The sequence below is a fragment of the Vanellus vanellus genome (genome assembly GCF_965231255.1).
Source record: "Vanellus vanellus genome assembly, chromosome: 2".
Taxonomy (NCBI): domain Eukaryota; kingdom Metazoa; phylum Chordata; class Aves; order Charadriiformes; family Charadriidae; genus Vanellus; species Vanellus vanellus.
Window position 1 is genome coordinate 97,156,006 of NC_138906.1, and position 12,089 is coordinate 97,168,094.

A 12,089-nucleotide genomic window follows, 5' to 3' on the forward strand; every position below is an offset into this window, starting at 1 on the left:
CATACACCTTCATCTACAGGTTTTCTACAGTTGAACTTTCATTGATTCTTTTGGTGAATTCTTGCACTTAAATTATCTTGGAGAATGAGCAAAACTTGCAGGTCTTTGTCATAACATGGAACCGTTAACATAACATTGGATTTGTCTTGCAGAACTCCAGCGTTGCTCAAGTTTTTTCACTATCTATTACTATCATTAGTGGAGAATAGATTCTGTAGTTCATTGGTCTTTTGTTCATCGGTGAGTAAAATAATGAGAAAAGATTAATAGACTGTCTTTAACTTAAATGATAACTGTAATGAAGTAACAAAGATTTCTCCTGTTTTGACAGATAAGCAGAGGTCTACAATGACAACAGAACAGCTCCTTTTCCACTTTGCTGTTGGTTAAATGTCTAAATATTTCTGATGCTTTTTTGCTGACAATATTTTGTGTTGTGCTGCTGATGAAAATCCATTAAAATGAATAATTAGTTTTGAAATAGATGAGTTCCCTGATGGAAAACTAGTGCTGGCACAAAGGAAATGCTGATGATAGTATCACCTCTTTAGGCCGCAGCCGGTATTAGCACTGGCTTATGCTGATCATGAGTCTGCATTCTTTTGGATTTCATAGTTGATTTATGGAATAAATAATTTGGTGGGGCTACTCTTTTAGTACTTCATTTGTAGTAAATGTCTTACTAACATGAGAATCTTATGCAGTTTGGATTTTTATTCTAGAAAAGTGTGGCTTTTTTCTTGGTACTTGTAATATGGCAGCTTCATGATTGCTTCAAAGTAACTTGTGTGTATTACATTGTGATAATGTTGCCACAAAATCTAATTATTTTACAGAGACCTTTTGAGTGGGAGTTAGGGAGAATTTTGTAAAGGCTTGAAAAGTGTTCCCTGAGAAAAATGATCCTGCTTCAGCTAGGTTTCAGCTGTATGAAATGTAACACTCCAAGTTAAATAGTTAATTACTTAGTACTCATAAGCTTACTCAGTATTTAAGTAGTTTAATACTAATTAATTAACTGTAATGTGAATATATCAGTCATTCCCAAAATGCAACTGGTAGGCCTGTTAAAACTATTTAATTTTGTGTATCCGTAAAGGGATTGACTTACAGGGTTTTTTTAAATTAAGTAGTGGTATTACACATTAAACTTTGTTGTGTAAGCCTACTGCTACTGAGTGGCTGCTGAGAAAACCCTTAGGAAACCCCTTTGAAGAGGCTGTTCTGAGATAGAGGCTGTTGAGACTTATTTTTTGTTATTTGCAAATCAGTTATGTTCTCTTGCTATCTCTTGCTCCCCGATTTCAGAATTCTCTGCAACTGTAGGGGTTTGTGTGTTTTGTTTTGAAATGAAAAATTTCAATTCCGTAATTCAAAGCATCAGCCTTCAAGGGTGAATAGTAAGCGCTTGTTCAGTAGGCTCCATGTGATATTTTCTATACTGGGTTAAAACGTGTCCAGTTTAAAAGGGAAAAAATAAAATAAAATTGCTAAATGTTTGAGTTTGGTAATATGGGACTTTTTATTTCAAGCTACAGTTAGTTGTCTGTAATATCTTCTTTCTCTGTCAACTTATTTTCTGTTAGCTTTTCCAGGTCCAGCTCTATCACTTTTTAGGTATTTGCAGCCTAGTGATATTTTAATAGTTGTCATGTTGTATCTTTAAACCTAATTTCAGATTCAGATATCTGTTTCCTCAGAGCCTGACATGGCATCTCATAGATTAGTCAGTCTCAGAAACTGATGCTGAACACTGCCCTCCCCTTAATCACTTGGCCTCTCCTTTTGGCTGTCATCTGTCACCTCACCAGTGTCACACTGATCATTGTCTTTGCTGCAAAGCTTATCCAGGTTAGCAGAGCCATTGTATATTGTCTTTAAGACATCTACAACTGTATAAGTACACCTGGGCTGCTATAGAGGGACATACTTTTAGCACTTGGCTCTGCCAGTTTATGTGGTGTGCCAATTTATTATGCTTGAACTTTTTTTGTTTGTTTTGGGGTGTTGAAGTCATTCAGTGGTATAAGCAGCAACTGGTTTTGCTTATTTATGGCTGTTTGTCTACAACTTCTGCTCTTGGGACATATGCTGGTGTTTGGGTCCTCATTCATTATAGCTGTTGGCATTGATGCAATACATTTTTCTGAAGCTAGTGGCTGTTGTGGCAGCTCAATGCTGCTGAAATTGGAAGATAAAAGATTTTAGTAAGCAAACTGAGAAGGCCTAGCAACATTGAACCCAGATTTGAAAGTTGTACTACATCTGAATTGCTCTGATATTCAGTCAACTGCTTTGGAGCAGAACCACAGCCAAAAGTGGTGGAAAAATATTGCCTTGCAGATGTGAAGTGGGTTTCAGGAAGCAAGTTCCTAATTTGAAGCAGGTAGTTTCTGTACTATGTAGTAGATTCTTTCTCTTGGCAGAAAAACTATTTCACTAGTGGTGGTTTTAAGATTTTACTTAATGGTGGTATAGTGTCATTGGCCAATGTGATACACTTGAGAGAATAAATAAATTTTGTTTTATTTAGAAGAAATGAAACTATGGCTTACTGATTTCACTGGTTATTAGGTGTTCTTGAGGAGGCCAAGTAAGATACTTAAAACAGAGGTGCTTGTGGATACCTTCTTGCTTATCCACATGAATCTTTTCATCTGTGCAAAAAAATTTGGAGATCAGCCAACAGCAGACAAAACTTGAGGTGAACGTGAGTTCTTGCATCAAGTTAGAGAAACGTATTTGCTACATATGTGACTTGCTCCTGACCACAGGTCATTTTGTAACAGATTAGCAATGTAAGAATCTTTCACTTAAAATAGTCATGTTTGGATTGTGTAATCCAGCCTTACTAGTTGACTCTCTACTATTGCTCTTGAAAGAATGCAGTGGGTAGAAATCTATATGCATTTGTTGCTGTACCACTCATGTCCTGGTATCTTACCTGTACCTGCCTGTCTTTCATCATTCTTGTTGTAAATAATTAAGTTCAGTGTCTTTTTCCTGTCCTAAAACTCTTGTTGCTGTCAATTCATATCCATCTTGGCATTGTACTGGCCAGGCAAGGACAGGAATTGGTTTGTTTCATGTGTTCAGGTGATTCAAGATACACTAAGTGCAGTGGGAAGTTTCTACAGAGTAATTCTGTTGAATTGGTTTCCTTGGTTTGTGACCAACTTTCTCACACCCCCATGGTAATTTGATGCTGATGGCCTCTTTCCCAGCAGTGGCTTTATGGTGTGTTCCCTTTGGCTACTAGCCTCCAAACTCAAAGTCAAGATACTTGGACCCTCAAACCTTGGACACACATTCTACGGGCAATCTCGTTCCCCTCTGAAAAGGAAACACAGCAGTTCTCAAACCTTGGTAAAATTCACCAGGAGAATCAGGTGACTGTGCACTGTTGAACACTTAGTTTAACTTTTTCACAACGGAAGGTCAATGAATTTTAAGATTGTTCAGTGCTTATTGTACAACATGCCTTCTGTGGATTATATTATCTTTGAATTGTCCTTTCTGGTGGTAGACCCTTAAGTGACTTTTTACAGGTGTGTTTTCAGTCATGTTACCAAAGATGCTGCACTTAATCAGCTTGCATAAAAACTCAGGTTAGCTCTCAGTGTGAAGGGTCAGTGAACTTGCAGTCAAGTTTCAGCGTTGCTTGACTGAAAAAAAGACGAGTTGGGTCTTGTAATAAAAAGCTTGAAGGCTTGTCAAATGTTTACAAAGATGTTGTGTAACTTCTCATGCAAAGGTGTGAAACATTCTGTGACCCAGGAAGTGTCCCAGGGATTTTGGGAGAAGTGCTGACACTCGTATACTGTACCGCATGTATGTAGACTAATGTAATTCAGAAGCAATTGATCAAAATCTTTGTTTGAGATTGATATAGAGAATTTCAGTAAAGAAACTGTTTAGTGCTCATAACATTTGTGGAATTTTAACTTACTGATGGTCATTTTCTCAGAACTTCTTGTTAAGTGATATTTTCATTCAAGGTCAGTTGACATAGCAAAGGCACCTGTAGAAGGTAAAAGCCTAATGTAACTTTTTCAGATGGGTCAGTAGTGTATACACTTGCAGTGGGATGTAAGTGAAATCCCTTGTGCCTTTGTGTTTCTCTGTAGTTTCTTCCTGCATGTCTAAGACAGCAAAAGTCTCTCAGCTCTAGGGAAGATGTGTAGAACAGCATGAAATTAACAGGCTTGTTTCTAGGAATCTTCATGGAAGCTCAGTTTCCAATGCCAGGAGGTAAACCTGGAGAAGACAAATATGGGTGATTATGATGGCTTGGATTGCCAGAGTTAACCTCCGTGAAAATAACATGCTTACTGCCTTCCACGGTAAAATACTAGACTTTCTTGCACAAAAGTGCTTCTTGCACTTCAGTGTTAGAGTATTATGGACTCAAGCATATGATGTCAGGGCATCTATATCGGACTGGTGGAGAACTAGGAATACCCAAACAAGGCTAACAAAGCGTGCGTTCCTAAGTACAGATTGCCGAAAACTAAAGCTTGCTAATGTGGATGCTAAGTCTTTCCACCGTAGATGCCTGATTATGCTAGTTGCAGGTGAAATGCCATGAATACCTGTAGTTCATTAATTGGCATTTAAATGTCAGATACATTTTCGGGACAGACTTGGTCTCAGTTGCAAGGTGCCAATCCCAGTTAGTCTCATTGTAGATGTTTTAAGAGTAATCTGCGTAGTATGGGCTTTATGCTAGCCAGCACTGTTGACCTGTTAAAATATTTCAGTAATCAGCACTTCAGGGAGCTGCTTTGGTGATGGCTTTGGTGGGTAAATGGTAAATCTAACTGAAACAAGCAGAAGAGTTACGTGAACACTGCACAGAGCTTCTGAAAAGATGGTTTAGTCCAATGTAGGTGCTTTCTTAGCAGTTTTGTGGTTGCAGACTGCTGGTGGTGTACCAGAGATACTGTGGGCCAGCCACTTCCAACACTATACACTCTGGCAGTATATGCCTTTCAGATCCTTCCTTAACCTAAGATTATACCTTTTATCTTTCATTTTCTTCTGACAGTAAGAGTGCGTTTTACTGATAGTCTTGCCAAGCATTGAGGACACTTTTTTGTTTAAACAGTCTAATTGTTCTTTGATCCATTTTGGTGTTCTGAGGTATATCAAAGCCCAGGGCTGAAAAGCTAGTGTCACTGCTACTGAGGAGAGAGGCTTTAAACATGTAATTTCTTTCAGAACAGATATATCTGGTCTGGAATTTAATTTTGTGTTTCAGACTTCGGTAGTTAATTTACAGTCATAGTAGCAAGAGAACACTTCAGTTTTTTTCAGCTCAAGAGTTGTCAACCTCAGTTGTTAAAGGTTATGTTGCACTTTAGTCTCGTGTGTAAGGCAGAGGGGTAGTAGGCCAGTATGTAACTCCTGAAGATTTGTGAACTGAAAGGGAATGCTTCTTGAGAGTAGGCATAATTTTTAGCTTTGGAATTTTGTGCAGAGCATTCTTACAGCAAGAGGAATTAAATTTTACTTCACAATATTCTTTGTGAGCATGAGGGTAGAAAGCTACAGATAGCCTAATAGTGTTTTGAGGATTTTTGTTCATAAAATTTGGCTTTGTTTCTGTTGAATTGTAGTAGTAAGTTGAAAATATAATACTAGAGGAAATAAGCTTGAACATGACTTTCTGGGTTTTAGCATGTGTTTTCCAAATACGATGTATTGCTCCGTTTTCTGTAGTGAATAGATAAAGTCTAGGCTTTGTGAGAATCAACATCATCTGACTTTGTCACTGCACCTTCTGTCTTTATACCAGCTCAGTTGATTTGGTTACTTGTTGGAAACAAGGAAGTTGAGGTCTGTCACAAATGTATTACATCACTGAGGATTAACACTTGACTTTTTTCTGTGAAATGGATAGACAAGGACCTATCCTGCATAGAGTTCAGAGGATGTAGTATGGGGAACAATCTGCTTCATCAGATTTTGTGTCCTGATTCTGGGCCCATTTAAGAAATGGAGAGGGCAGGATCAGCTTTGGTAAATGCTTATTAATTTTGGTGCACCCCTGAGACAAGCCATGTTTTTGAAGATTTTCTTTGAATAATTTAAAGCTTTCTATGTGTCAGAACTGTGATTTACCTGGAACATAGGTAGATGTGTTGCTATATTGTCAGTCAGTTTTTAATATAGAAATTAAATAGTCTATAAATCTACATTTTAGTTTAGTCAGATATTGACCCAAATAGATTAATTTCCTGGGTGTTGGCATGTAGTGACTTTGCTGTTTGGAGCAGACTTTTAATAGATCCACCTTGTGTCCAGAGAAGTCCTTCAGAGGAGTCTCTATAGTTTATTCTCAAAAATGTTTCTTTAGAATGAAGCATGTTAACATTGAATTTTCTTTTTGTATGTGAGGATGACGGCTCTGCATGTTTGAGAGGTTGGAATGGAAATTAACAAAATGAAATCGTGTTGAGAACTAAGCATGAGTTTTAAGAAAACCTAGATTGGCTTTAGCACAATGCCGCTTTCCTCAGGCAGGCAGAAAAAACTTGTCTTTCAATACAAACTTTTTTAACGTCAGAGCATACATACTGAGTTTGTGTGGTGGTAATAGATATTGAAGGTTTTCCTGGTGTTAAGACAAGGGTAGAAGTGTTATAATAAGAGCTGCAGCTCTGAGAAACCTGTAGACTAATGAAGATGAAGATTAGATGAAGTGTGATGGTAAATGAAAATACATAAGTAGGAACACTTAGAAAACACAGAATGGATTTGCAAAAGCAATTAGTGAATTGGAAGCTTGTAATCTATTGTACGTTAATGGGAATGGGGTAAAATGCTTATGACTCTTGGAGAAGAGATACACTACAGCAGCCTGAAAGTGATTTTTGAAAATGTTTCTTTGATATTACAGTTGGAGGCACATGAGTGTTTTAATGATTAGGAGCTGGGAGAGGAAAGTATCACAGTGATATGGAGAGGACGACTAGGGATTGACTGTTCAGTTTGCTCAAATACAAGAATGAGGGGTGGTTATATAAGACTGAGTGAAATTCAAGCCAAAAGGAGGAGGTTCTTCACATGAACGATTGTGGATCTGTGCAGCTCCTAGTCAGAGGACTTCATGGGTGTACAAAATTTATGCAGGCTCAAAGGGAAGCTGAAGGATGTAGAAGAAATCCATGAAGGCTACCAAACAGACAAATTACATTGTGCTCAGGAAAACATCTGAAAATCGTTTTCCAAATCATTTTGGAATATCATGTTTTTTTTCTGTTTATTTTTGGAGATGGGGCTAGAGGCAACTTGTGTTATGAAGGAGGAAGAATCTGAGGAAAGAGTTATAGCAGAAGACAGAGAAAAGCGAACGGGTGGCTGAAGTCTTTTCACGTTTGTAAATAAAAAATCAGAGTGAAATGTTGTAAGCAGTCATGAGACTAGGAAAAAATGTGATTTGGAGTTTTTTGTGTTTAGTATAAATGCACATAAATAGGTATTAGTTGGAGGAACTAAATTTTCTAATTATTCTTGTTTATCACTCTTTATTAGCAAAACCAAATAGGAAGCTGACATTCCTGTACTTGGCCAATGATGTCATACAGAACAGCAAAAGGAAAGGACCAGAATTTACGAAGGACTTTGCTCCAGTAATAGTGGAGGCTTTTAAGCATGTTTCAAGGTACAGTAAACTTACGTGCAGTGTCCTTCATCATACTGTATTTGAGAGGGATTTAGAGAAGTCCTCAGTTCATCTCTTCTGACACAGCTAGTCCTTGTGTGCTAGTTCTGTACTTGAAGTCTTGTTAATTTAATTTATTCAATGTTCTTTTGATCTTGGATAGCCTTAATGCTGTTGGATGAAGTTATGTAGTAAACTCATCTGCATTCAGTCCCTTTTGCCTTAGAAAGCTGTTAGCTGTGCCTTAAATTAAGACTTGCTTTCAGTCTGAGTTTATATGCTACAGCAGTTTGATTGTGTTTCATTACTAGTGTTGCATGATTTGTTTTTTTTCCAGCAGCCGTTCATCTTGTTGCATGAGGATGCTGGAGTCTTGATATGGAATTATTTTCACATGGTACACAGCTGTTGAAGCAACACAAACCTATTTGCAGTGTTTGCATAATAGGGTTAGAGACCTATGGCTTTATGGGTTAAGCAAGCGAACAGAAAGAGAATTGGGCATTGGCTTTTTTTACATGCTTGCTAAGACGTATTGAACTGCTCTTTGCTTTCTTTTCTTTAAAATGTGGTTTTGTTATTTTCTGAAATTATTGGACTTCTGGTACTTTGATATTGATAAAGTATGCCAAGATCCTTCTGTGAAAGATAATAGTACGGCAGTGCTGTATTTTTACCTAGTGCTGATTTTTGCCCCCCTCCTCCCCCCCTTTTTTTTTTTTGTAACAGTGAGTCGGATGAGAGTTGTAAGAAGCACCTTGGCCGAGTGCTCTCTATCTGGGAAGAAAGGTCTGTTTATGAAAATGATGTATTAGAACAACTTAGGCAAGCTTTGTGTAAGTATTTTGCGTGTGTACAAAAATTCAGTCTGTTGTGTGAAATACTATTTCTCTGACTCCTCTGTTTTCGTTTAGATGGAGATAGAAAGGTGAGGAAGCGCACATATGAACAGATAAAAGTTGATGAAAATAACTGTTCACCTCGAAGTTCTCCCACTGACCCTCCACAGGTAAAAGAATGTTTATAAAATTCTGTATTTGCATATGGTTTCATATAGAATTTTTCAGTTACTCTTGTTTTTGAATGGTCTCTGCCTTTTAAATGAGGTACTGTTTCTGAGCAGGGGTGGCTACACCTGAAACTTTCCTTCACAGTTCTTTAGTGGAGCTAAGAAGTTGAGCATGCTGTAACTTTAGTCAGTTTAACAGTAAACTAGAGCATATGAACTATGTATCCAGCTTTGCCCACATCAGGCTTTCAGTATTAGTTTCTACAATGTTTTGGGTTCTCATTTGGTTTCCAGTAACACATGTATTAGAGTAAGATTGTTATTGGTTTATCAGTAAAATATTTCTCAATGTTGCAGTCATGATGGTTGGGAAAAGTTGTTATCTACCTTGCATTGTTATGGATTTTATAATTCTTGTGGGTTTTTTATTACTGTACTGCCTCATCTCAAAAGGCTTTTTGTTACGGCAAAGAATGACTGTCATCAAATAATCACAATTTAGTATGTTTCTCTGTAGCAGACATCTGGGCTTCTATGAACATCAGACCTATTTCCAAAAGTACACTGATCTAGTCTGATGTGGTAGTGAAGCAAAACTGCAAGAAAAATAACTTCAAAAAAGCGTAGTAAAATGAAAGGTACTGTAAAATAATCACTACTGTCAAAAATAAAAGATTTATAAGTAGTCCTATACCAAGAATTTAAATGAAAAATCTATTTTAGGAAGATGACCTTTAAAACTAGGAGCACTGCGATGTTGTTCTGAGAATTAATGGCTTTTGTTTTATTTTCAGTCTGAGAGGGGATAGAATGTTGCTATAACACTGATATCATAAATGCTTTTAAAAATGCCATCAAATTGATTCCCTAAGCTTATTGTGAAATACTGTTTTGTACTAGAATCTGTTTATTTAAACTAGTTCTTAATCTTGCATGCTTTTTTCAGACCACAGATCTCATTAGAGCGTTACAAGAACTAGAAAACGCTGCTTCTGGGGATGCAGCAGTTCATCAGAGAATAGCTTCTTTGCCGATAGAGGTTCAAGATGTGTCCCTGTTAGACAGAATAACAGGTGAGGGTTGGGGATCCAGTAACTGAAATGCTGTTGTGAGAACTTCATGGTATATAATGAAATCGTGCTTTACTTGCTTTTTCTCTGCTTGCTTTTTAGATAAGGAATCTGGAGAGCAACTTTCCAAAATGGTAGATGATGCATGTATGTTGCTGGCGGATTACAATGGCAGGTTGGCAGCTGAAATAGATGATAGAAAACAGCTAACTCGAATGTTGTCGGACTTTCTCCGATGTCAAAAAGAATTCCTTGCAGAGAAAGAACATAAGTTGGAAGTGCGTAATGTTTTGTTTTAGTCCATTCTTCACTAAAGCTTGTTCTTGCGAATGTTTTTAGTTTGCCTAAACAAATTTTCTCTCCAAGGGTAAATATTTAATCAGCACTGTTAGGTCTTTGCTTCCAGCACAGTTTTAATGAGATTTTTTTTTCTTTTGTTCTAGTATTCTAAATCTATTAAACCAGCTCAACATTAGGTAATGTTACAACTGTGATCACTTCTTTGTTTTTCTCTGTTTTTTAGCCTATTCAGTCTTCATTACCGTACAGACCTAGTTTTAGTAGTGCAGATAGAAAGCCTTATCCTGAATGGTACAAACTTAATTCTTCATAGAGTAAACTTTTTCTTGTTCTTTTCATTCATTGTTGTAAGTCTTAGTTATGCATTACACTGTTTAATAATGTCCTTTTTGTGAACAGAATGATCTTTCTAATAGTTGTAGGTCTGTGAAGCCACTTAAAGAATATAAGTTTATTTACTGGTTTCAGCACAACTCTTTAACCTGACTGAAGCATCCATTAAACAGTAAAATGTAGTTTTAGGTTCTACAACCTCTAACACAGCTGTTTAGCAGTATTTGTAGCGCTAGCATCATTAGGACAGGACAAATTAATAAAAGAAGGATGCAGAGTGAACAGCTCATTACGAGCAAATGATCCCCTAAGTTATTCCATTCTTTGCTATTACCAGTCATCTGTTTTCCTTTCCTACTACATAATACTGTCAAGCCTCCTGTTGACCATCCCACATATCCTAAATAGGTCTGTAATTTCATGTCCTTCGCTTCCCAAATCCATTGTCTCAGCTTTGAGCTCTAACGGGTATTACAGTAATAGAATGGAAGCTGCCTGCTTTTGCAAGGGGTGATAATAGAACAGTTGCAGTGCCCTGTAACTGCAGCATGTGCATGCAGTCCTTACCATGGTGCACAAATCAATTGCTCTTCAGGTTTCATATCATACAGGCCTGTCAAGAACACTTTCTTCACTCTGTGGTTTCTTTATCGTTTTATAACTTCATAACTCGAGTTCAGATTTTGTGGTGTCTTTGTTCAGGAAAATGCTTTTCACAATGTATCTGAAGTGATCATTCAGATCAGTTATGTCATCCCTAGACTACTCTTATTTTCCTGACTTCCTTCCTTTGCTCTATGCCTCACAGAAAAGCAATTGAAGGTTCTTCCTATCAACTTCACTGTGTTGATCCTGTGGGAAGAATATCAACCAACTTCATGTAAGATAGATAGTATGCACGGTAGTGCTGATTGCAGTAGCATCTGATCCAGCTGCACAATGGCATCTGGAAGATTAAAGAACAGGAAGCCTTAAGCTTTTAATCACCTGCCATACCTTCTCTGCGTGTGTGATGTGTTTGAAGGACAAGTTCCCACAGTACCAGTGTGGGACTGATTGTCTTGAGGCACTCACTTCTTTTTATAGATCATTACCAGCAATTAGACCCTGTTAAGGTATAGTAGACCACTGGGATAGTGGGTTGCTCAAAAGATAGTGACTTAGTCCTTCAGACAGATTTATACTTCTGTAAAAACAAAAGAACTCAATGAATCAGAAATTACGAATGGAGTGCAGCTGTGGATAGATTCCATTCTTGTTGGTTGTTTTCAACAAATACAAAACAGTTTAATTCCCAATATTACTAGATCAAAGAGGTCATAGCTGTAAGCGAAAACAATTGCGTATTCCCAGGTATAGTCCTTAAAACTGGGTTTCTTGGCTGAATTATTTAAACTGTTAAAGTATCTCATTCTAGTACAGCATGCTTCCGGTTTCACACTGGTTTCAGGGGTCTGTCTTCAGAAAGCAGGAGCCAGTCTTCAGTACTTGTAGCAGTCTGTTTTTAACCAGATGAAGTCCTAGGATGTTGAGGTATACTGTAAGAATGTTTTTAGGCTGATCAGGTTGCTAATAAAGAACTGTGAACCAAGGTGGTGTCAACCCAAGGTCCTATTAAAGAGCTATGAGCCAAGACATTGTAAAGAACAAGAACCTTAAAATCACGCTTCTGAACTTGTGTTGAGTGAAGTGACTTTGTGCTCCACTACCA

The 12,089-nt window shown here is 37.5% G+C and overlaps 1 protein-coding gene across 1 annotated transcript in view; it reads left to right on the top strand.

Annotated features, from left to right (window-relative positions):
* The window catches only part of RPRD1A (regulation of nuclear pre-mRNA domain containing 1A), a gene marked incomplete at its 3' end in the record, with an annotated part of 23,186 nt that extends 13,142 nt beyond the window's left edge, over window positions 1–10,044 (top strand). Inside the window, exons 2-6 of the mRNA XM_082499531.1 lie at window positions 7,537–7,666; window positions 8,396–8,502; window positions 8,581–8,675; window positions 9,622–9,748; window positions 9,848–10,044. Coding sequence (XP_082355657.1) covers window positions 7,537–7,666; window positions 8,396–8,502; window positions 8,581–8,675; window positions 9,622–9,748; window positions 9,848–10,044 — 656 coding nt within the window. The remainder of the gene's footprint in view (window positions 1–7,536; window positions 7,667–8,395; window positions 8,503–8,580; window positions 8,676–9,621; window positions 9,749–9,847) is intronic.
* Window positions 10,045–12,089: the final 2,045 nt, after the last annotated feature.